Here is a 21267-nt window from a genome sequence, read left to right on the forward strand (position 1 = left end):
CATGTTATCTCTGATTGCCCTAAGCGTACTAAGAGAGTCGCTAGGTCTGTTACCAGTAGTACGATACAGCCTAAATTTCTCATATCTGTGACCCTGATTTGCTCATTGTCGTCCTTTTCTGTCATGGCATTTGTGGATTCAGGCGCTGCCCTGAACTTAATGGACTTAGAATTCGCCAGGCGCTGTGGTTTTTCCTTGCAGCCTTTGCAGAGCCCTATTCCTTTGAGGGGCATTGATGCTACACCCTTGGCTAAGGATAAGCCTCAGTACTGGACAAAGATGACTATGTACATGGCTCCTGCACATCAGGAAGATTGCCATTTTCTGGTGTTGCATAACCTGCATGATGTTGTTGTGCTGGGATTTCCATGGTTACAGGAACATAATCCGGTGCTGGATTGGAAAACTATGTCTGTGACTAGTTGGGGTTGTCAAGGGGTACATAGTGACGTTCCTTTGATGTCAATTTTCTCTTCCCCCTCTTCTGAGGTCCCTGAGGTTTTGTCGGATTTCCAGGATGTATTTGATGAGCCCAAGTCCAGTTCCCTTCCTCCACATAGGGACTGTGATTGTGCTATTAACTTGATTCCTGGTTGTAAGTTCCCTAAGGGCCGACTTTTCAATCTGTCTGTGCCAGAGCATGCCGCCATGCGGAGCTATGTTAAGGAATCTTTGGAGAAAGGGCATATTCGGCCCTCTTCGTCACCATTGGGAGCGGGTTTCTTTTTTGTTGCTAAGAAGGATGTCTCCTTGAGACCCTGTATTGATTATCGTCTTCTTAATAAGATCACGGTCAAATTCCAATACCCCTTGCCTTTGCTTACTGATTTGTTTGCTCAGATTAAGGGGGCTAGTTGGTTTACTAAGATTGACCTCCGAGGGGCATATAATCTTGTTCGTATTAAACAGGGTGAAATGGAAAACTGCATTTAATACGCCCGAAGGCCATTTTGAATACCTTGTGATGCCATTTGGGCTCTCTAATGCTCCATCTGTGTTCCAGTCTTTCATGCATGATATTTTCCGCAATTATCTTGATAAATTCATGGTCGTATATTTGGATGATATTTGGATTTTTTCCAATGATTGGGAGTCTCATGTGAAGCAGGTCAGGATGGTGTTCCCGATTCTTCGTGATAATGCTTTATTTGTGAAGGGGTCTAAGTGCCTATTCGGAGTTCAGAGGGTCTCTTTTATGGGTTTTGTTTTTTCTCCCTCGTCTATAGAAATGGATCCTGTTAAGGTCCAAGCTATTCATGACTGGATCCAACACACATCTGTGAAAGGTCTTCAAAAATTTTTGGGCTTTGCTAATTTCTATCGCTGTTTCATTGCCAACTTTTCCAGTGTGGTTAAGCCCCTTACTGATTTGACGAAGAAAGGCGCTGATGTGACGAATTGGTCCTCTGAGGCTGTTGAGGCCTTTCAAGAGCTTAAACTCTGATTTACTTCTGCCCCTGTGTTGCGTCAACCGAATGTTTCTCTTCCTTTTCAGGTTGAGGTCGACGCTTCTGAGATTGGGGCAGGGGCCGTCTTGTCTCAGAGGGAGTCTGATGGTTCTTTGATGAAACCGTATGCTTTTTTTTCCAGAAAGTTTTCGCCTGCGGAACGCAATTATGATGTCGGCAATCGAGAGTTGTTGGCTATGAAGTGGGCATTTGAGGAGTGGCGACATTGGCTTGAGGGAGCTAAACACCGTGTTGTGGTCCTGACCGATCATAAGAATCTGATTTACCTCGAGTCGGCCAAGCGGCTGAATCCTAGACAGGCTCGATGGTCCCTGTTTTTCTCCCGTTTTGATTTTGTGGTCTCGTATCTTCCGGGATCTAAGAATGTTAAGGCTGATGCCCTCTCTAGGAGTTTTTCGCCTGATTCTCCTGGAGTCCTTGAGCCGGTTGGCATTCTTAAGGAGGGGGTGATTCTTTCTGCTATCTCCCCTGATTTGCGCCAGGTGCTTCAGGAATTTCAGGCTGATAGGCCTGACCGCTGTCCAGTGGGGAAGCTGTTTGTTCCTGATAGATGGACAAGTAAGGTAATTTCTGAGGTTCATTGTTCAGTGTTGGCTGGTCATCCTGGGATTTTTGGTACCAGAGATTTGGTTGCTAGGTCCTTTTGGTGGCCTTCCTTGTCTCACGATGTGCATGCTTTTGTGCAGTCCTGTGGGACTTGCGCCCGGGCCAAGCCTTGCCGTTCCCGCGCTAGTGGGTTGCTTTTGCCTTTGCCGGTCCCTGAGAGGCCCTGGACGCATATTTCCATGGATTTTATTTCGGATCTTTCTGTTTCCCAGAAGATGTCTGTTATCTGGGTTGTTTGTGACCGGTTCTCTAAAATGGTCCATTTGGTACCTTTGCCTAATTTGCCTTCCTCCTCAGATCTGGTTCCATTGTTTTTTCAGCATGTGGTTCGTTTGCATGGCATTCCGGAGAATATTGTGTCTGGCAGAGGTTCTCAGTTTGTCTTTAGATTTTGGCGGGCCTTTTGTGCTAGGATGGGCATTGATTTGTCTTTTTCTTCGGCGTTTCATCCTCAGACTAATGGCCAAACTGAGCAAACTAATCAGACCTTGGAGACCTATTTGAGATGCTTTGTGTCTGCTGATCAGGATGATTGGGTGTCTTTCTTGCCGTTGGCCGAGTTTGCCCTTAATAATCGGGCTAGTTCGGCTACTTTGGTTTCACCTTTCTTTTGTAATTTTGGTTTTCATCCTCGTTTTTCTTCTGGGCAGGTTGAGCCTTCTGATTGTCCTGGTGTTGATTCTGTGGTGGACAGGCTGCAGCAGATTTGGACTCATGTGGTGGACAATTTGACGTTGTCTCAGGAAAGGGCTCAACGTTTTGCTAACCGCCGTCGGCGTGTTGGTCCCCGGCTTTGTGTGGGGGATTTGGTTTTGTTGTCTTCTCGTCATGTTCCTATGAAGGTTTCTTCTCCTAAGTTTAAGCCTCAGTTTATTGGTCCTTATAAAATTTCTGAAATTATTAATCCAGTCTCTTTTCGTTTGGCTCTTCCAGCCTCTTTTGCCATTCATAATGTTTTCCATAGATCTTTGTTGCGGAGATATGTGGTGCCCGTTGTTCCCTCGGTTGACCCTCCTGCCCCGGTGTTGGTTGAGGGAGAGTTGGAATATGAGGTTGAGAAGATTTTGGATTCTCGCTTTTCGAGGCGGAGGCTCCAGTATCTTGTCAAGTGGAAGGGTTATGGCCAGGAGGATAATTCTTGGGTTGTTGCCTCCGATGTCCATGCTACCGATTTGGTTCGTGCTTTTCACTTGGCTCGTCCTGATCGGCCTGGGGGCTCTGGTGAGGGTTCGGTGACCCCTCCTCAAGGGGGGGGTACTGTTGTGAATTCCATTATTGGGCTCCCTCCGGTGGTTGTAAATGGCACTTTTGGTGAATTCTGCCCTTGGGCTCCCTCTGATGGTTTGGAGTGGAACTGCTGCTCCTTGGGTTTAGCTTTAGCAGCTGCTTTCTCTAATCGTCTCTCCTGGCGCTGCTATTTAACCTGGCTCTAGTCTTCAGCCTATGCCACTTGTCAATGTTTTCTGCTGGATTCACATCTCTGCTTGGATTCTCCTGGTTTCCTGACCAGTTCTGCAAAGATAAGTTCTGGCTTTGCTCATTTCAGTCCACATGTTGTGGACTTATTGTTCTGTGCATTCTATTTTTGTCCAGCTTGTCATTATGGATTTTTCTGTTAGCTGGAAGCTCTGGGAAGCAGATTTACCCTCCACACCTTTAGTCAGGTGTGGAGATTTTGTAAACTCTGTGTGGATTGTTTTGTAGTTTTTATACTGACCGCACAGTATCCTTTCCTGTCCTATCTATCAAGCTAGACTGGCCTCCTATGCTAAAATCTGATTTCATCTCTGCGTATGTTATTTTCCCCTCCTCTCACCGTCAATATTTGTGGGGGGCAATCTTTCCTTTGGGGATTTTCTCTGAGGCAAGATAGGTTTCCTGTTTCCATCTTTAGGGGAAGTTAGATCTTAGGCTGTGCCGAGGGGTCTAGGGAGCGTCAAGTACCCCCCACGGCTATTTCTAGTTGCGCTGCTAGGTTCAGGGTATGCGGTCAGTACAGATACCACCTCCTTCAGAGCTTGTCTCATGTTGTTCCTAAACCACCAGATCATAACAGCGTACTGTGCTGCTGAGACTACCCAGGAGAAGCAGTTGTTGGAAGAGGGTAGTGTAGATGATGAGGTCCTTGACCCATCATAGCATGAGGTACAGGAAGGTGGTGGGAGCAGCTATGAGGAAGAGATTCCCCGAATGGCCCAAAAAGGAGGGAGAGGGAGGGGGCAGACTGGGTTGCCTGTAGCCTCCACTTTGGCACCCATTATGAGAATGCCTCTTCAAAAACCCCAAACTTGCAGTGCCTGGTGCTTTTTTGACACAGTTGCAGATGACATTTTGCCCTGCAAAAGTATGTGGAGGGAAACATTAAACATGCGCTACTAAACGCCATCAGTAGCAAGGTCCACCTCACCACCGATGCGTGGACCAGTCACCATGACAGGGACGATACTTTTCCCTCACTGCCCATTGGGTAAATATTGTTGAGCCGGGTACAGGTCTTGAGAGTGGCGCTGTACGTGTTCTGCCAACTCAAAGGATTGCAGGAATCCAGTCTGTACACATTGACTCCTCCTCATACTCCAGTTCTTCTGAATCAGTGCTGCAGGAGCCGTCACAGTCTACCTCCACATGGACCCATGAACGCTTACCTGTTACGACTGATATGAGCACAGCCATGGCCAAACATCAACAGGCCGTATTGAAATTAATTTCTTTGGGGAATCGAAGCCACACAGTGCAGGAGCTCTTGAATGCCATCAAGCAGGAGAGCGACGTGTGGTTTGTGCCAGCGATTCTCCAGCCAGGCAGGGTAGTGTGTGACAATGGCCAAAATCTGGTGGCAGCTCAGGCCTAGGCAACCTCACTCACATCCCATGTCTGGCACATGTGCTCAACTTGGTCATGCAGAGTTTTTTGAGGGACTATCCAGATCTTGAGGCACTGCTGTACAAGGTCCGCCTAGAGTGTGCTCACTTGCGGCGTTCCAGCATGGCAAGATCACGAATTGCAGCTCTGCAGCGCCGATTCCGCCTTCCAGAACATTGCATCATATTTGGCTTACCCACCAGGTGGAATTCAACATCACATATGATGGAGCGGTTGTGTGAGCAGCAGGCAGCAGTAATGGAGTACCAGCTGCATCAGGTGCAAAAACAGTCACACTGCGCGCCATTCAGACTTCACCACCCCTGAGTGGGCCACTATGAAGGACATTTGCCAGGTTTTGCGTGCCTTCGATGATTCTACGCGGATGGCGAGTGCAGATGATGCACTAGTAGTCAGCATGGCTCTCCTCCTTATCCGCCTGCTTGAAAAAACACTGCAAGGGAGAAGGTTGTGGAAGAGGTGGAGGATGAGGAGTCACAAATGCCATCTGCTTCTGGACAGTCTGCACAACATGGTTCCTCACAAAGGCCTAGGCAGGGGACACTTTGTGAGGAAGATGAGGAGGAGTCAATGGAGGAGGAAGACATCTGTCCAGAGGAGGGAGTTACACAATGCTCTAGTAGCAGGATGTAGAGCGAGGGTGGGGTAATGCAGAGCAGGCAGAGATCACGCCTCAAGCAGGGGACAGCGTTTCTTGGCCAGTTGGCAGTCTGCAGCACGTGGTTGATTTCATGCTGCAGTGCCTGAGAAATGACCGCCGCATCGCCCCCATTTGAACACGGCAGATTATTGGGTGTACACCCTCCTAGATCCTCGCTATCGGGACAACTTACAAAGCCTCATAACACCGTTGAACCGGGAGCGTAAAATGTGGGAGTACCAAGACACACTGGTGCATTCCATCATGTTCTCCAATCCAACCGAGAGCAGTGCTGCTAGTGCTTTACAAAGCAGCTCAGTGCATCGAGGCAGTGGGGGAAGCTCTGCACAAAGAGCAGAAGCAGTACCTCAGCACAAGGCAAGACCAGTATGGCCCAAATGTGGCAAAGTTTTGTGTGCCCACCACAAATGTCTACACCATCACAGAAGGCTCCAGTCAGCAGGAGGCAACGTTTCCGTCAGATTGTGACAGACTACATGTTTTGCCCTCTCAGTGTACTCCCAGATGGCTCTTCCCCCTTCAAGTTTTGGGTCTCCAGGCTGGATACATGGCCAGAGCTTAGCCAGTATGCGTTGGAGGTGCTGGCTTGCCCTGCTGCTAGTGTATTATCGGAACGTGTCTTTAGTGCCGCAGGTGGTGTACTAACAGACCGTCGCATGTGACTATCCTCCGATAACGTTGACCGGCTTACTTTTCTGAAAATGAGCAAGGCCTGGATCTCGCAGGAATTTGCCACTCCTCTTCCAGATTAAATAATTGGTTGGCAACAATATACAGGTTTCCTGTTGTGTTCATGTTCCCACCACCTGAACTGTAATCCCTGGGCTCCAACACCGCCAGTTGCTGCTCAGAAGTGCCGTCTGCACAGTCAACACTTGCTCCTCTGTTATTGGAGTTCAGTAACGTCAGCTGCTCCCTTGCTGTGTATCCGACAATGTTTCCTGCTCCGTCCACTCTCACACTACTACTACAGATATTAAACTGCCTCGAGTGTAGGCCTCAGCCTACACTCTGTTTATAGCATTGACCCTGGGCTCAAACACCACTAGTTGCTGCTCAGAAGTGCCGTCTGCACAATCAACACTTGCTCCTCTGTTATTGGAATTCAGTAACGTCAGCTGCTCCCCTGCTGTGTATCCGACAATGTCTCCTGCTCCGTCCACTTTCACGCTACTACAGATATTAAACTGCCTCGAGTGTAGGCCTCAGCCTACACTCTGATTCTAGCATTGACCCTGGGCTCCAACACCGCCAGATGCTGCCCAGAAGTGCCGTCTGCACAGTCAATACTTGCTGCCGTGTTTTGGGGGTTCAGTAACGTGAGCTGCTCCCCTGCTGTGTATCCGGCAATGTCTCCTGTTCCGTCCACTCTCACACTACAACAGATATTAAACTGCCTCGAGTGTAGGCCTCAGCCTACACTCTGCTTCTAGCATTGACCCTGGGCTCCAACACCACCAGTTGCTACCCAGAAGTGGCGTCTGCATAGTCACCACTTGCTGCTGTATTATTGGGGTTCAGTAACGTCAGCTGCTCCCCTGCTGTGTATCCAGCAATGTCTCCTGCTCGTCCATTCTCACACTACAACAGGTATTAAACTGCCTTGAGGGTAGGCTTCAGCCTACACTCTGTTTCTAGCATTGATCCTGGGCTCCAACGCCGCCAGTTGCTGCTCAAATGTGCCGTCTGCACAGTCAACACTTGCTCCTCTGTTATTGGGGTTTAGTAACATCTGCTGCTCTCCTGCTGTGTCTCCTGCTCTGTCCACTCTCACACTACTGCAGATATTAAACTGCCTCGAGTGTAGGCCTCAGCCTACACTCTGTTTCTGGCATTGACCCTGGGCCCGAACACTGCCAGTTGCTGCCCAGAAGTGCCATCTGCACAGTCAACACTTGCTGCCATGTTATTGGGGTTCATTAACGTCATCTGCTCCCCTACTGTGTATCCGGCCATGTCTCCTGCTCCGTCCACACTCACACTACTACAGATATTAAAGGGAACCTGTCACCCCACCAGGCATTTGTAACTAAAAGAGCCACCTTGTGCAGCACTAATGCTGCATTTGGACAAGGTGGCTCTTTTAGTTATGCTCCTTGCACATGCTGAACTAAACACTTATAAAATGTGCCCCCTCATACCGTAGGCGGGACTTTCCTTCCTAGTCAGATGCCGCACAGTCATCATTCATATCCCTTGGCGCCGGCGCCACCTCCTCAGTGTTGTTTGAATCTGTCCCGGAGTCTGCGCTATTATTTTATCCCTTGAGCATGCGCAGTTAGCACTGCCCATCTTCTGACATCATTTGATATCAGGCTGACTGGGTGTTTGCGGCCGCGCTGCCCAAGATCCCGCCCCGCAGTGTCTTCTGATTTATTCCCACTGCGGGGCTGGGATTTATGGGCATGTGCAGTGCATATCTTTGCCTCTCACTCATCTCCCTCCGCCTTCTTCAGACTGTGCGGCGTCAGCTGATTCCTAATCTCCGTGGAATGTGCTTAGGGATCAGCTGACGCCCCACAGTCTGAAGAAGGCAGAATGAAATGAGTGAGAGGCGAATATATGTACAGCACATGCCCATGAATCCCAGCCCCGCAGTGTGAATAAATCAGAAGACACTGTGGAGCGGGATCTCGGGCATCGCGACCGCACAGGCCCAGTCAGCCTGACATCAAATGATGTCAGAAGACGGGCAGCGCTAACTGCGCATGCCCAAGGGATAAAATAACAGCGCAGGCTCCGGGACAGATTCAAACAACGCCGAGGAGGCAGCGCCCGGCACCAAGGGGGTATGAATGACGGCTGTGCGGCGTCTGATTAGGAAGGAAAATCCCGCCTCCGGGACGGTTTAACGATATGAGGGGGCACATTTTATAAGTGTTTAGTTCAGCGTGTGCAAGGAGCATAACTAAAAGAGCCACCTTGTCCAAATGCAGCATTTGTGCTGCACAAGGTGGCTCTTTTAGTTACAAACGCCTGGGGGGGGTGACAGTTTCCCTTTCAACTTGCTCCAATTTGGCCTCTGCCTACACTCTCTTTCTCCTGTAATCCCTGGGCTCCACACCGCCAGTTGCTGCTCGGAAGTGCCGTCTGCACAGTCAACACATGCTACAGTGTTTTGGGGTTCAGTAACATCAGCTGATCCCCAGCTGTGTGTGCGGCAATTTCTCCTGCTCCCTCCACATTCACACTACTCCAGATTTTAAACTTGCTCCAATTAGGCCTTGGCCTACACTCTCTTTCTCCTGTAATCCCTGGGCTCCACACCGCAAGTTGCTGCTCGGAAGTGCCGTCTGCGCAGTCAACACATGCTCCAGTGTTTTGGGGTTCAGTAACGTCAGCTGATCCCCAGCTGTGTGTGTGGCAATTTCTCCTGCTCCCTCCACATTCACACTACTCCAGATTTTAAACTTGCTCCAATTAGGCCTCGGCCTGCACTTTGTTTCTCCTGTAATCCCTGGGCTCCAACACTGCCAGCTGCTGCTTGGAAGTGCCGTCTGCACAGTTAACACATGCTCCAGTGTTTTCGGGTTCAGTAACGTCAGCTGATCCCCAGCTGTGTGTGCGGCAATTTCTCCTGCTCCATCCACATTCACACTACTCCAGATTTTAAACTTGCTCCAATTAGGCCTCGGCCTACATTCTGTTTCTCCTGTAATCCCCGGGCTCCAACATTACCAGTTGCTGCTCGTAAGTGACTTTGGCACGGGTACTCCCTCCTGCCCAGCCTGGTTCCAGCACGCCAGCTGTTTCCAGGTAGTGTTAAGGTCACTTTGTCTCCAATATGTTGCTCCTCATCCTGGTTCCAGTACTGTCAGCTAGTTCCAGGCAGAGCCTTTGGTTTAGGTGCCTCCTTCTTGGAATCCGAGTTCCACCAACGTCTGGTGGTCCTTGGTAGTGCTTTCTGGCACGGGAACCTCCTGCTTAGTAACCGGGTTCCAGTACCTTCAGCTGGTCCTCGGTAGTTCCATTGGCTCTTGTCCATTCGGCTACCCATCCGGGTTCCAGTACTGTCAGCTGGTTCTCGGCAGTGTCTTTGGTGCGGGTACTCCCTCCTGCCCAGCCTGGTTCCAGCACACCAGCTGTTTCAGGGTAGTGTCAAGGTCACTTTGCCTCCAATACATTGTCCTGTCGGGTTGCGGTCGGGTTAGCCTACTCTATGGTGCCTGCAGTTTAGGTGCTTCCTATGTGGGCTGCGGGATCTGGAAATCAAGGCTGGTTCCGTAGTGCCAATAGGACAAGCTCCTTCTGTAGGACTGTGGGTTTTCGGTAACTCCGGCCGGCTTGCGGCCTTGCAATTTTTGTTACATGTGGACCTTCTGCTTCCTATCTGAGTTCCAGCACCATTAGCTGGCTCTTTGGAAGTCAATCTTGAATAGGTCCCCATCCTGGTTCCAGTACCGTCAGCTGGCTCTAGGCAGAGTCTTTGGCTTAGGTGCCTCCTTCTCGGCATCCAAGTTCCACCAACATCTGCTGTTCCTTGGTAGTGCTTTTTGGCACGGGTACCTCCTGCTTAGTAACTGGGTTCCAATACCTTCAGCTGGTCCTCGGTAGTTCCATTGGCTCTTGTACCTTCTGCTCCTCATCCTGGTTCCAGTACTGTCAGCTAGTTCCAGGCAGAGCCTTTGGTTTAGGTGCCTCCTTCTTGGAATCCGAGTTCCACCAACGTCTGGTGGTCCTTGGTAGTGCTTTCTGGCACGGGAACCTCCTGCTTAGTAACCGGGTTCCAGTACCTTCAGCTGGTCCTCGGTAGTTCCATTGGCTCTTGTCCATTCGGCTACCCATCCGGGTTCCAGTACTGTCAGCTGGTTCTCGGCAGTGTCTTTGGTGCGGGTACTCCCTCCTGCCCAGCCTGGTTCCAGCACACCAGCTGTTTCAGGGTAGTGTCAAGGTCACTTTGCCTCCAATACATTGTCCTGTCGGGTTGCGGTCGGGTTAGCTGACTCTATTGTGCCTGCAGTTTAGGTGCTTCCTATGTGGGCTCTGGGATCTGGCAATCAAGGCTGGTTCCGTAGTGCCAATAGGACAAGCTCCCCCATAGGACTGTGGGTTTTCGGTAACTCCGGCCGGCTTGCGGCCTTGCAATTTTTGTTTCATGTGGACCTTTTGCTTCCTATCTGAGTTCCGGCACCATTAGCTGGTTGTTTGGAAGTCAATCTTGAATAGGTCCCCATTCTGGTTCCAGTACTGTCAGCTGGTTCCAGGCAGAGCCTTTGGCTTAGGTGCCTTCTTCTCGAAATCCGAGTTCCACCAACGTCTGGTGGTCCTTGGTAGTGCTTTCTGGCACGGGTACCTCCTGCTTAGTAACTGGGTTCCAGTACCATCAGCTGGTCCTAGGTAGTTCCATTGGCTCTTGTACCTTCTGCTACCCATCCGGGTTCCAGTACCATCAGCTGATTCTCGGCAGTGTCTTTGGCTCTTGTACCTTCTGCTCCCCATCCTTGTTCCAGTACCGCCAGCTGGTTCCAAGCAGAGTCTTTGGCTTAGGTGCCTCCTTCTCAGTATCCGGGTTCCACCAACGTCTGGTGGTCCTTGGTAGTGCTTTCAGGCACGGGTACCTCCTGCTTAGTAACCGGGTTCCAGTACCGTCAGCTGGTTCTCGGCAGTGTCTTTGGCTCTTGTACCTTCTGCTCCCCATCCTGGTTCCAGTACTGTCAGCTGGTTCCAGGCAGAGCCTTTTGCTTATGTGCCTCCTTCTCGGTATCTGAGTTCCACCAGCGTCTGGTGGTCCTTGGTAGTGCTTTCTGGCACGGGAACCTCCTGATTAGTAACCGGGTTCCAGTACCGTCAGCTGGTCCTCGGTAGTTCCATTGGCTCTTGTACCTTCGGGTAACCATCCGGGTTCTAGTACCGTCAGCTGGTTCTCGGCAGTTCCTCAGCCTTCTTGTACCTTCTGCTACATTTCCAAGTTCAAGCTTTTGGAAATGGTTTTTGCTAATCACTCTTGATCTCCCTGAAAACTACCCTAAAGCCGACTACCCTGAAGACCACCCCGAAGAAGACGACGACCCCGGAGACGACGACCCTGGAGACGATGACCCCGGAGACGACGAGCCTGGAGGCGACGACAGTGAATACCACCTCGAAGAAGACCAAGAAGCAGAAGAACAAGAAGCTGCAGAACAAAAAGCAGAAGTACATTAAGCATAAGACTAAAAATCAGAGCAAAAGATATTATCTAAATTATAAGCAGAAAAAGACTAAGCAGTGTATGGGGTGAGTCCGTTCCTCCTCGTGGTGCCGCTGGAAAAATCCTGCTGCTGCAGGCAAAACTGAACGCAGACAAATCCTGTTGTAAATCTTTTGTGACAGGCAGAAGGTGTAATCTTCAAACTTTTATAGATAACAACTACAGGAATGCTTGTCACAAAAAAGAATATGATGAAGAAGAAGAACACGAAGAAGTAGAAGATGAAGAAGAATAATAGTTGAAAAAGAAGAATATGAAGAATGTAAAAAAAAGGAATAACTGGAAGAAGGTGAAGAAGATGAATAAAGTGAAGAAGTTGTTGATGAAAAAGATGCTGCTGCTGAGGATGATGAAGGAGAAAGTGTGGGGGAAGTAAAAAAGAAGGTGAAGGGCATGGAAGTAGAGAAACATAAATATCTGACAAAATATAAAAAATCTTAACATAGTCAATATCTTTGTAACTCCGAACGTCTTAAAAAAAAAATTAATTCATGCTATTCCATTTGATTGGGCTAAACCTCTATGCCTTTAATGTCTCCTCCACCTCCCCCAATACATTCTACATTATTCTTAGTTGTTTTCCTTTATGTAGAATTAACCTACAAGGAAAGAAAGGGTTTATTTTATTTCTGATATTTTTGTCCCATTGACTTGCATTGGTTTCCGGTATCGGTATAGGCGATATCAGATATTTTTTGGATATCGGCCGATCCAATCCGATTCTGATATTTCCGGATATCGGAAGGTATCGCTCAATACTACTCTTGACTCAAGGTACCTTCCAGTGGTTTGGGGATGATTCCCTCTATTGAAAAGATTTAAGATGTGGCTTAAGAGGAGTATATTATCCATTTAAGAATTTGGGGTTGAGACACATTTCTTTAGCGAGGTTTGTGTCTCCCCCATTCTTCGTGTGGTGAGTTGCTAGCCCCAGCTAATGGGGGGTGTTCTCAGCCTTACAGATTTTTCCAAGCTCTTCTGATATCTAATTTTAATGGGAATCATCTTTGAAACATGCTTGAAAATGAGTCTTATATGTATGGTGCGATTTGATTTTATGAGCATTATATTATTGAAAAATATTTGTGTCATTATATCAAAGTGCTACTATATTAACCCCTTTACCCCCAAGGGTGGTTTGCACGTTAATGACCAGGCCAATTTTTACAATTCTGACCACTGTCCCTTTATGAGGTTATAACTCTGGAACGTTTCAACGGATGCCATTGATTCTGACAGTGTTTTCTCGTGACATATTTTACTTCATGATAGTGGTAAAAATTCTTTGATAGTACCTGCATTTATTTGTGAAAAAAACGGAAATTTGGCGAAAATTATAAAAATTTTGCAATCTTCCAACTTTGAATTTTTATGCAATTAAATCACAGAGATATGTCACACAAAATACTTAATAAGTAACATTTCCCACATGTCTACTTTACATCAGCACAATTTTGGAACCAAATTTTTTTTTTGTAGGGAGTTATAAGGGTTAAAAGTTGAGCAGCAATTTCTCATTTTTACAACACCATTTTTTTTTTAGGGACCACATCTCATTTGAAGTCATTTTGAGGGGTCTATATGATAGAAAATACCCTAGTGTGACACCATTCTAAAAACTGAACCCCTCAAGGTGCTTAAAACCATATTCAAGAAGTTTATTAACCCTTCTGGTGCTTCACAGGAATGTTTAAATAAAAATGAACATTTAACTTTTTTTCACAAAAAATTAAATTCAGTTCCAATTTGTTTTATTTTACCAAGAGTAACAGGAGAAACTGGACCCCAATAGTTGTTGTACAATTTGTCCTGAGTACACCGATACCCAATATGTGGGGGTAAACCACTGTTTGGGCTCATGACAGAGCTCGGAAGCGAAGGAGCGCCATTTGACTTTTCAATGCAAAATTGACTGGAATCGAGATGGGACACCATGTTGCGGTTGGAGAGCCCCTGATGTGCCTAAACATTGAAACCCCCCACAAGTGACACCATTTTGGAAAGTAGACCCCCTAAGGAACTTATCTTGAGGTGTGGTGAGCACGTTGACCCACCAAGTGCTTCACAGAAGTTTATAATGCAGAACCGTAAAAATAAAAAATCATATTTTTTCACAAAAATTAACTTTTTGCCCCCAATTTTTTATTTTCCCAAGGGTAAGAGAAGAAATTGGATCCCAAAAGTTGTTGTACAATTTGTCCTGAGTACTCTGATACCCCATATGTGGGGGTAAACCACTGTTTGGGCGCATGGGAGAGCTCGGAAGGGAAGGAGCGCCGTTTGACTTTTCAATGCAGAATTGACAGGAATTGAGATGGGACGCCATGTTGCGTTTGGAGAGCCACTGATGTGCCTAAACATTGAACCCCTCCCCAAGTGACACCAATTTGGAAAGTAGACCCCCTAAGGAACTTATCTAGATGTGTTTTGAGTGCTTTGACCCACCAAGGGCTTCACAGAAGTTTTTTCCACAAAAATTATTTTTTTTGCCCCCAGTTTTGTATTTTCCCGAGGGTTACAGGAGAAATTGGACCCCAAAATTTGTTGCCCAATTAGTCCTGAGTGCAATGATACACCATATGTGGGGGGAACCACTGTTTGGGTGCATGGGAGGGCTCGGAAGGGAAGGAGCGCCATTTGGAATGCAGACTTACAGTAGATGGAATGGTCTGCAGGTGTCACATTGCGTTTGCAGAGCCCCTAATGTACCTAAACAGTAGAAACCCCCCACAAGTGACACCATTTTGGAAAGTAGACCCCCTAACGAACTTATCTAGATGTGTGGTGAGCGCTTTGACCCACCAAGGGCTTCACAGAAGTTTATAATGCAGAGCCGTAAAAATAAAACAAAAATTTTTTCCCACAAAAATTATATTTTAGCCCCCAGTTTTGTATTTTCCCGAGGGTAACAGGAGAAATTGGATGCCAAAATTTGTTGTCCAATTTGTCCTGAGTGCGCTGATACCCCATATGTGGGGGGGAACCACTGTTTGGGCGCATGGGAGGGCTCGGAAGGGAAGGAGCTCCATTTGGAATGCAGACTTAGATGGAATGGTCTGCAGGCGTCACATTGCATTTGCAGAGCCCCTAATGTACCTAAACAGTAGAAACCCGCCACAAGTGACCCCCATATTGGAAACTAGACCCCCCAGGGAACTTATCTAGATGTGTTGTGAGAATTTTGAACCCCCAAGTGTTTCACTACAGTTTATAACGCAGAGCTGTGAAAATAAAAATCTTTTTTTTTCCCACAAAAATTATTTTTTAGCCCCCAGTTTTGTATTTTCCCAAGGGTAACAGGAGAAATTGGACCCTAAATGTTGTTGTCCTATTTGTCCTGAGTACGCTGATACTGCATATGTTGGGGTAAACCCCTGTTTGGGCACATGGGAGAGCTCGGAAGGGAAGAAGCACTGTTTTACTTTTTTAACGCAGAAATGGCTGGAATTGAGATCGGACGCCATGTCGCGTTTGGAGAGCCCCTAATGTGCCTAAACAGTGGAAACCCCCCAATTATAACTGAAACCCTAATCCAAACACACCCCTAACCCTAATCCCAACGGTAACCCTAACAACACCTCTAACTAACCCTAACCACACCTCTAACCCAGACACACCCCTAACCCTAATCCAAACCCTATTCCCAACCGTAAATGTAATCCAAACCCTAACCCTAACTTTAGCCCCAACCCTAACCCTAACTTTAGCCCCAACCCTAACTGTAGCCTTAACCCTAGCCCCAACCCTAACCCTAGCCCTAACCCTAGCCCTAGCCCTAACCCTAGCCCTAACCCTAGCCCTAGCCCTAACCTTAACCCTAGCCCTAACCCTAGCCCTAACTCTAACTCTAGCCCTAACCCTAGTGTATGTTCTTGGTTGAGAAGCTTCCTTTCTTAGGATATGTGTTGTCTTTCACAGGTTTTTGCATGGATCTGGTATTGGATTGGGATCGTTCAGAGGATTTGAAATGGTTTGCAAAGATTTTTAGGTTTAGCCAACTACTTCGGGTAGTAGCCAAACCTCTTACGGATATCACCAGGAAGGGGAAGGACTTCTCCAAGTATTCCAGTCCTGCCAGTTACACATTTGTTACATTGAAAAGGGGTTTTTCTTCTTCTCCGATTCTTATTCAGCCTGATTTTTCTCAGCCTTTTATAGTTGATGTCAATGTGTCTGATGTGGGAGTGGGGGTTCTATTGTCGCAAGGTGTGTCTCCTGGTTAAAGGCAGCCATGTGCTTATTTTTGTAAAAAAAAACTGTCATCAGCTGAGAAAAATTATGACACTGGTAACAGGGAACTCTTAGAAATCAAATGGGTTTTTGAGGAGTGGTGTCATTTTTTGGAGGAAGCGGTTCAACCAGTGATGGTATTCATGGATCAAAAGAATCTGGTATACTTGGAATCGGCGAATCATCTAACACCTCGACAGACAAGATGGGCATTGTTCTTTACCAGGTTTAACTTTGTTGTCACATATAGGCCGGGGAACAAAAACATTAAGGCTGATGCCTTATCCCATCGCTTTCCTGGGGGAGGAAATAAGAGTGAACCGGTATCTGTTCTTCAAAAAGGGGGGGTTATAGCATCTATATGCTCCGATCTGGAAAGAGAGGTTGTTGATGCTCAAGGGGGATGCTTCTGCTGCCTGTCCACTTGGTAAACTGTTTATTCCTCTTAATCTCCATCTTAGAGTCCTTTGCGAAAATCACGATTCAGTGTTGGCTGGACATCCAGGTAATAAAGCCACCGCTGATCTGCTTAGGCTGTGTTTTTGGTGGCCAAATGCTCATCAGGATATCCAGGAGTATGTAGCCGCCTGCAGTGTCTGAGCGCATTCTAAGACCCCTCATACTCATCCTTCGGGGGCTCTCGAACCATTGGAGATTCCCAGCACCCCTTGGACTCACTTGTTGGTTGATTTTATCACAGATCTTCCCGTGTCGACAGGGAATACTGTAATTCTTGTAGCATTAGATAGATTCAGTAAAATGTCTCATTTTATCGCTTTACCAGCTTTACCAAATACCAAATCCTTAGTACAAGTTTTTGTCAGCGAAATAATTAGATTACATTGGATCCCAACCGATATTGTTTCTGATCGTGGGGTGCAGTTTTCTCCAAGTTTTAGAGGGCATTTTGCACCCGTCTGGGGATCCATTTGTCATTTTCTTCTGCTTTTCACCTGCAGTCTAATGGGCAGACTGAACGGGTTAACCAGAATCTAGAGATGTACCTCAAGTGTTTTGTTTCTGAAAAATCAGGAGGACTGGGTTACCCATTTACCATTAGCTAAATTCACTGTAAATAATCATTGTTAGGAATCAATCAGTAAGTTCCCTTTTTTTCAGAGCATATGGGTTACATCCTCTGTTTAGTTGTTTAGTTCTTTTAGTGATAATCACCCTTTTGGATTAGCGGAGGAAGAACGTTATTCATCTCCCATTTCTACCATATGGCAGGGGGTTACAAATAATTTGAGGAAGATGGGATCCATATCAATATAAGAGTGTGGCTGATCGGACATGATTGGTGTGTCCGGACCTGTGTGTTGGTGACTTGGTGTGGCTGTACTCTAGGAACATTAAGCTCAAGTTTCCATCTTGGAAACTGAGTCTCAGGTTTAACCCTAGGGAGACGTAGGGAAAGCCTAAGTAGGTAAAGCCTGCCCCGGGACGCTGTTGTGCTGTGTGTGTCGGCACCTTAGCCAGTATATCACCTTGTCGTTCTGTAGATCACATTAAAGCAACCTGCGGTCTACAGAACAGAGAGCATTAGTGCAGGTTGATCATATCTTCCTGCTCTACCACAGATCATCTACCACATGCTGATACAGTTAAGACTCAGGACCGGGGGCAACAGCACACTTTTTCCATAAGACTGTTTGTTAAGTTCAGGAATCACACAGCTGGTTAGTGCATTGCAGTCCATATACAGAGCATTATATATTGTCTGAAAGAGACCCAAGTTTGGGAATTACACTGCAGTGTCACACATCTTGTAGCCAAAGATTGCACTACGCCACTTTTACATTGCAGCATAATGTAAAACAAATGTTATCGTCTTATGACCTTCAAGTTGCTGCAACATACAATTTGTAGAAATTCGTAATGATTTTAATTTTTTGCAACTTATGAGTCACGGTAACTTTTGGGTTGTACACTGCAACTCTCTTTTACTTACATTACGCTGTTTTTTAATAATGTGGCTTGCATCAATCTTTCAGACCTGAATATAGCTCTCAAAGTAATGAAGGTTGGAGACGAATGGATTATATCATTATATATAATATTATATATTGTTAGAAGGGACAAGTGTGGCATAAGCAGCTCCCCCCTATACAGCAGGTGAAATAAAGTAAAGGTGCTATTGACATGAAATTATCGGTAATAACCCATCCAATCCACACAGGCAAAGGAATCAAACCATAGATGTCCATAAACTAACCCCTTCACCACCGAGCCGGTTTTCACCTTCACGACTGGGCCAAATTTTCTAATTCTTACCAGTGTCAATTTATGGGAAAAGAAGGGCTTAATATATGACACGCTGAAACCACAGAACAATGGCGGAAACATGAACATGGACACGGGCAAGATATTCAAAGCTTCAAATTCTAGCAGCGCGGACAAAACTAAGTTGCATATTACGTAGTGTAATGGTATTCAGCTCATGTACTACTATCTCCTATCAGAAGACATCATGAATGTGGTTAGTAAGCCTTCACATTGGCCTAGATGTTACACAACGTTGAATAAACGCAGGTTCGTAAGCTCCAGCCTTCAGGAGCCGGCGTACACCAACCTGCAAATCAACAGCCAAAGGGTTTTCATGGGATGAGACAATAATGATATGATGACCCCTAGACTTACCGTCTGATCTATGGACACCCATGCCACCAGCACCTGGATAATAAGCTGTGGTGGACTGTAGCCGAGGGCAAGAGGGCACAGCTCCGAGTGTAAAAGTCAGATATGATGAAAACACCCCACACACGAGGGAGGACATTCCCTTTTCCAGGCAGAAGTCTCTAGGGGTTCTGTTCTGAGGTAAATCCATATACCCAAAGTAGTAGACCAAACAATATATGAGGCGTACCTCCAAAAAGAGCATATATCCAAACAAGAAGGGAAGTAACAAACCAAAAATAAAATATAAGAAATTTTATTAAGTATGATTAAAATACAAAAATGCAATTTATATGTAAATGTATACAGAAGAATATTTCTTCATACCTATCCGCAGCCTTTCACTGGTGCCTCTTAGGTGCTGCGTGGTGCGCTTGTGTCTATCGGCCTCCTCGGGTTGCCGTGGCAACGTGTCCCTTAGCGTTTTCTTGCTCCCCTCCTCTCTGACGCTTCGGAGTTGGGCGGGACTTGATCACGTGGGACGCCGGACCCGCCGCTTCCTGTTCTGTGTCTGATGGACGCCAGCGCCATGACAACCGCCGCACTTTATAAGACCGCACTATGCCCCACATACCATCACAACCCCCTGGAAGAAGCCACGTTGCGAAACGCGCGTCGGGGTTATCCTGTCCCACGGCAAATCCTCTTACCAGCAGGTATGCATACAGTGCTGATACTTGACTTATGATCTTTTTGATATGGCTTCTATATGGATTTATATGGCCTCCTGCATTATTTGCACTATGCACTGACACTTTACTCTGGACCTATGTGGTCACTTGATACCTGGCACAGTCCCATACTTCTTTGCTATATTAGCACCACATATAGGTATAACTACGTGGCCCCATATCTAATAAATTACAGTAGTCTTAAATAGGCACATCTACTCCTATTCTGTCACCCACAGACACCTGAGAGTCTTTTACCATATACATTATCTGTTAGGATCTATCCCACTGGTTTTGGTTGTACTTTATCTGTGGTCTCTCATTTTTGTAATCCAGAGCCTGCTGGTGCATATGCATTTAGTGATCAACTCCTTTACATTTATTTATATTTTATGGATTGCCTTGGGTCCATTTTGCCGTGTTTCCCCTTGTTCTGTATACATTTACATATAAATTGCATTTTTGTCTTTTAATCATACTTAATAAAATTTCTTATATTTTATTTTTGGTTTGTTACTTCCCTTCTTGTTTGGATATCTGAGGTAAATCCAGCAGTGTAGTGGTTAAAATTAAGATAATAACCAGAATCATTTTGATGAAAATCACATGAAACAATGGACAGTGGACAATTCTATGCAAAGGTGTGTTCTGGATAGCTGACTCTTATGGCTCCCCAGTAGCATGCCCGGTCAAGACAAACTAAGCCTAAGAGGTAGGCCACTGCCCAGGAGACGTATGTTGCGTGGAAGAGTCTGGCGAAATCTTGTGTGCCAATTGTTAAGCCAACTCCTATAAAAATGCAGATCATTCCCATAGTAATGTACGCACAGCAGCGTCTGCGGGGTAACGCGCTTCCTACAGATGATATTCTCTTGCAGTGCGGGCACTTTGCCAAAGTGTTGAACTTCAGATCCATCCACAAAAAGGTATTTCCACAGTGACCACAAATCACTCTGGTGCCCTCTGGCTGGACTGGTAGAGCGGGCTGTGCCAGCTGCTCTTCGGGAATCAGCAAGGTATCCTTGCAGATGAGGAGACAATTACAAAGACATTGGACATATTTCTTCCCTGAGGGAGGGGTTTTGATTGGCGTAGCCTCATTGCAGACTGTGCCCTTTACTACATGCAGATGAAGCTTTCCATCCAAATTAATGAGGGACTGGCACAGACGGCAGTTGTTTACGGGAAGACCACTGGCATCTGGACTGACAATTGCTGTATATGGAGGCGGTAATTCAGCCCGCAGGTTGCTCTCCTGGCTGTATGGAGGTGCTGTCGGGGTGTCATTGCCAGAATGTGGAGAGATCAGGGGAGAGCGTTCATCAATGCCATCAGCAGCCATGGCTGGTTTTGGCTACAAATACTGATGTAAAATACAGATCAAATACTGACCAAATACTGATAGTGTGACCCCAGCCTTACAGTTTCAAACACAGTTGAAAGTTGAAATCTATCAGTAATTAGAAAGCAATCCTGCCACATAGTGAAAATAATATCAGGTGGCTCAACTGATGACCTATTAAAAGGTGTCTCAATACTAAGGTGCACACAAGAAACATCTCATGATGGGTAAAACCAGCTGTCTTTAGACCTTTTCAACCTTATTGTTGCAAAACAAACCGATGCCATTGGTTACAGAACAATTTCAACACTACTGAAGGTAGTAGTGAGCAATGTTGTGGCTATAATCCGGAAGTGGCAATAAACATAATTTTACTATAAATCTGTCCACGATCCAGATGCTCCTCACAAGATTTCAGACGGAGGAGTAAAAAGAATCATTAAAGTTGTTCAAGAGCCAAGGACATCCTGTGGAGAGCTACAAAAAGACCTTGAATCAACAGGTTTAAAAGAAAACTATAAGTAAAGCACTCAACCTCC

General features: G+C 46.5%; 1 protein-coding gene across 1 annotated transcript; it reads right to left on the reverse strand.

Moving 5' to 3' along the window:
• Positions 1-20017: 20017 nt before the first annotated feature.
• LOC138657910 (type II phosphatidylinositol 4,5-bisphosphate 4-phosphatase-like) lies at positions 20018-20728 on the reverse strand. Its single transcript, XM_069745512.1, has one exon. The coding sequence runs from the start codon at positions 20726-20728 to the stop codon at positions 20018-20020; it is 711 nt and encodes a 236-aa protein (XP_069601613.1).
• Positions 20729-21267: the final 539 nt, after the last annotated feature.

The sequence above is a fragment of the Ranitomeya imitator genome, chromosome 1 (assembly GCF_032444005.1).
Source record: "Ranitomeya imitator isolate aRanImi1 chromosome 1, aRanImi1.pri, whole genome shotgun sequence".
Lineage (NCBI taxonomy): Eukaryota > Metazoa > Chordata > Amphibia > Anura > Dendrobatidae > Ranitomeya > Ranitomeya imitator.

What these genes read in the sequence shown, in the direction of transcription:
- LOC138657910 (XM_069745512.1), bottom strand. Translation starts at nt 20,728, where the DNA reads ATGGCTGCTGATGGCATTGATGAACGCTCTCCCCTGATCTCTCCACAT.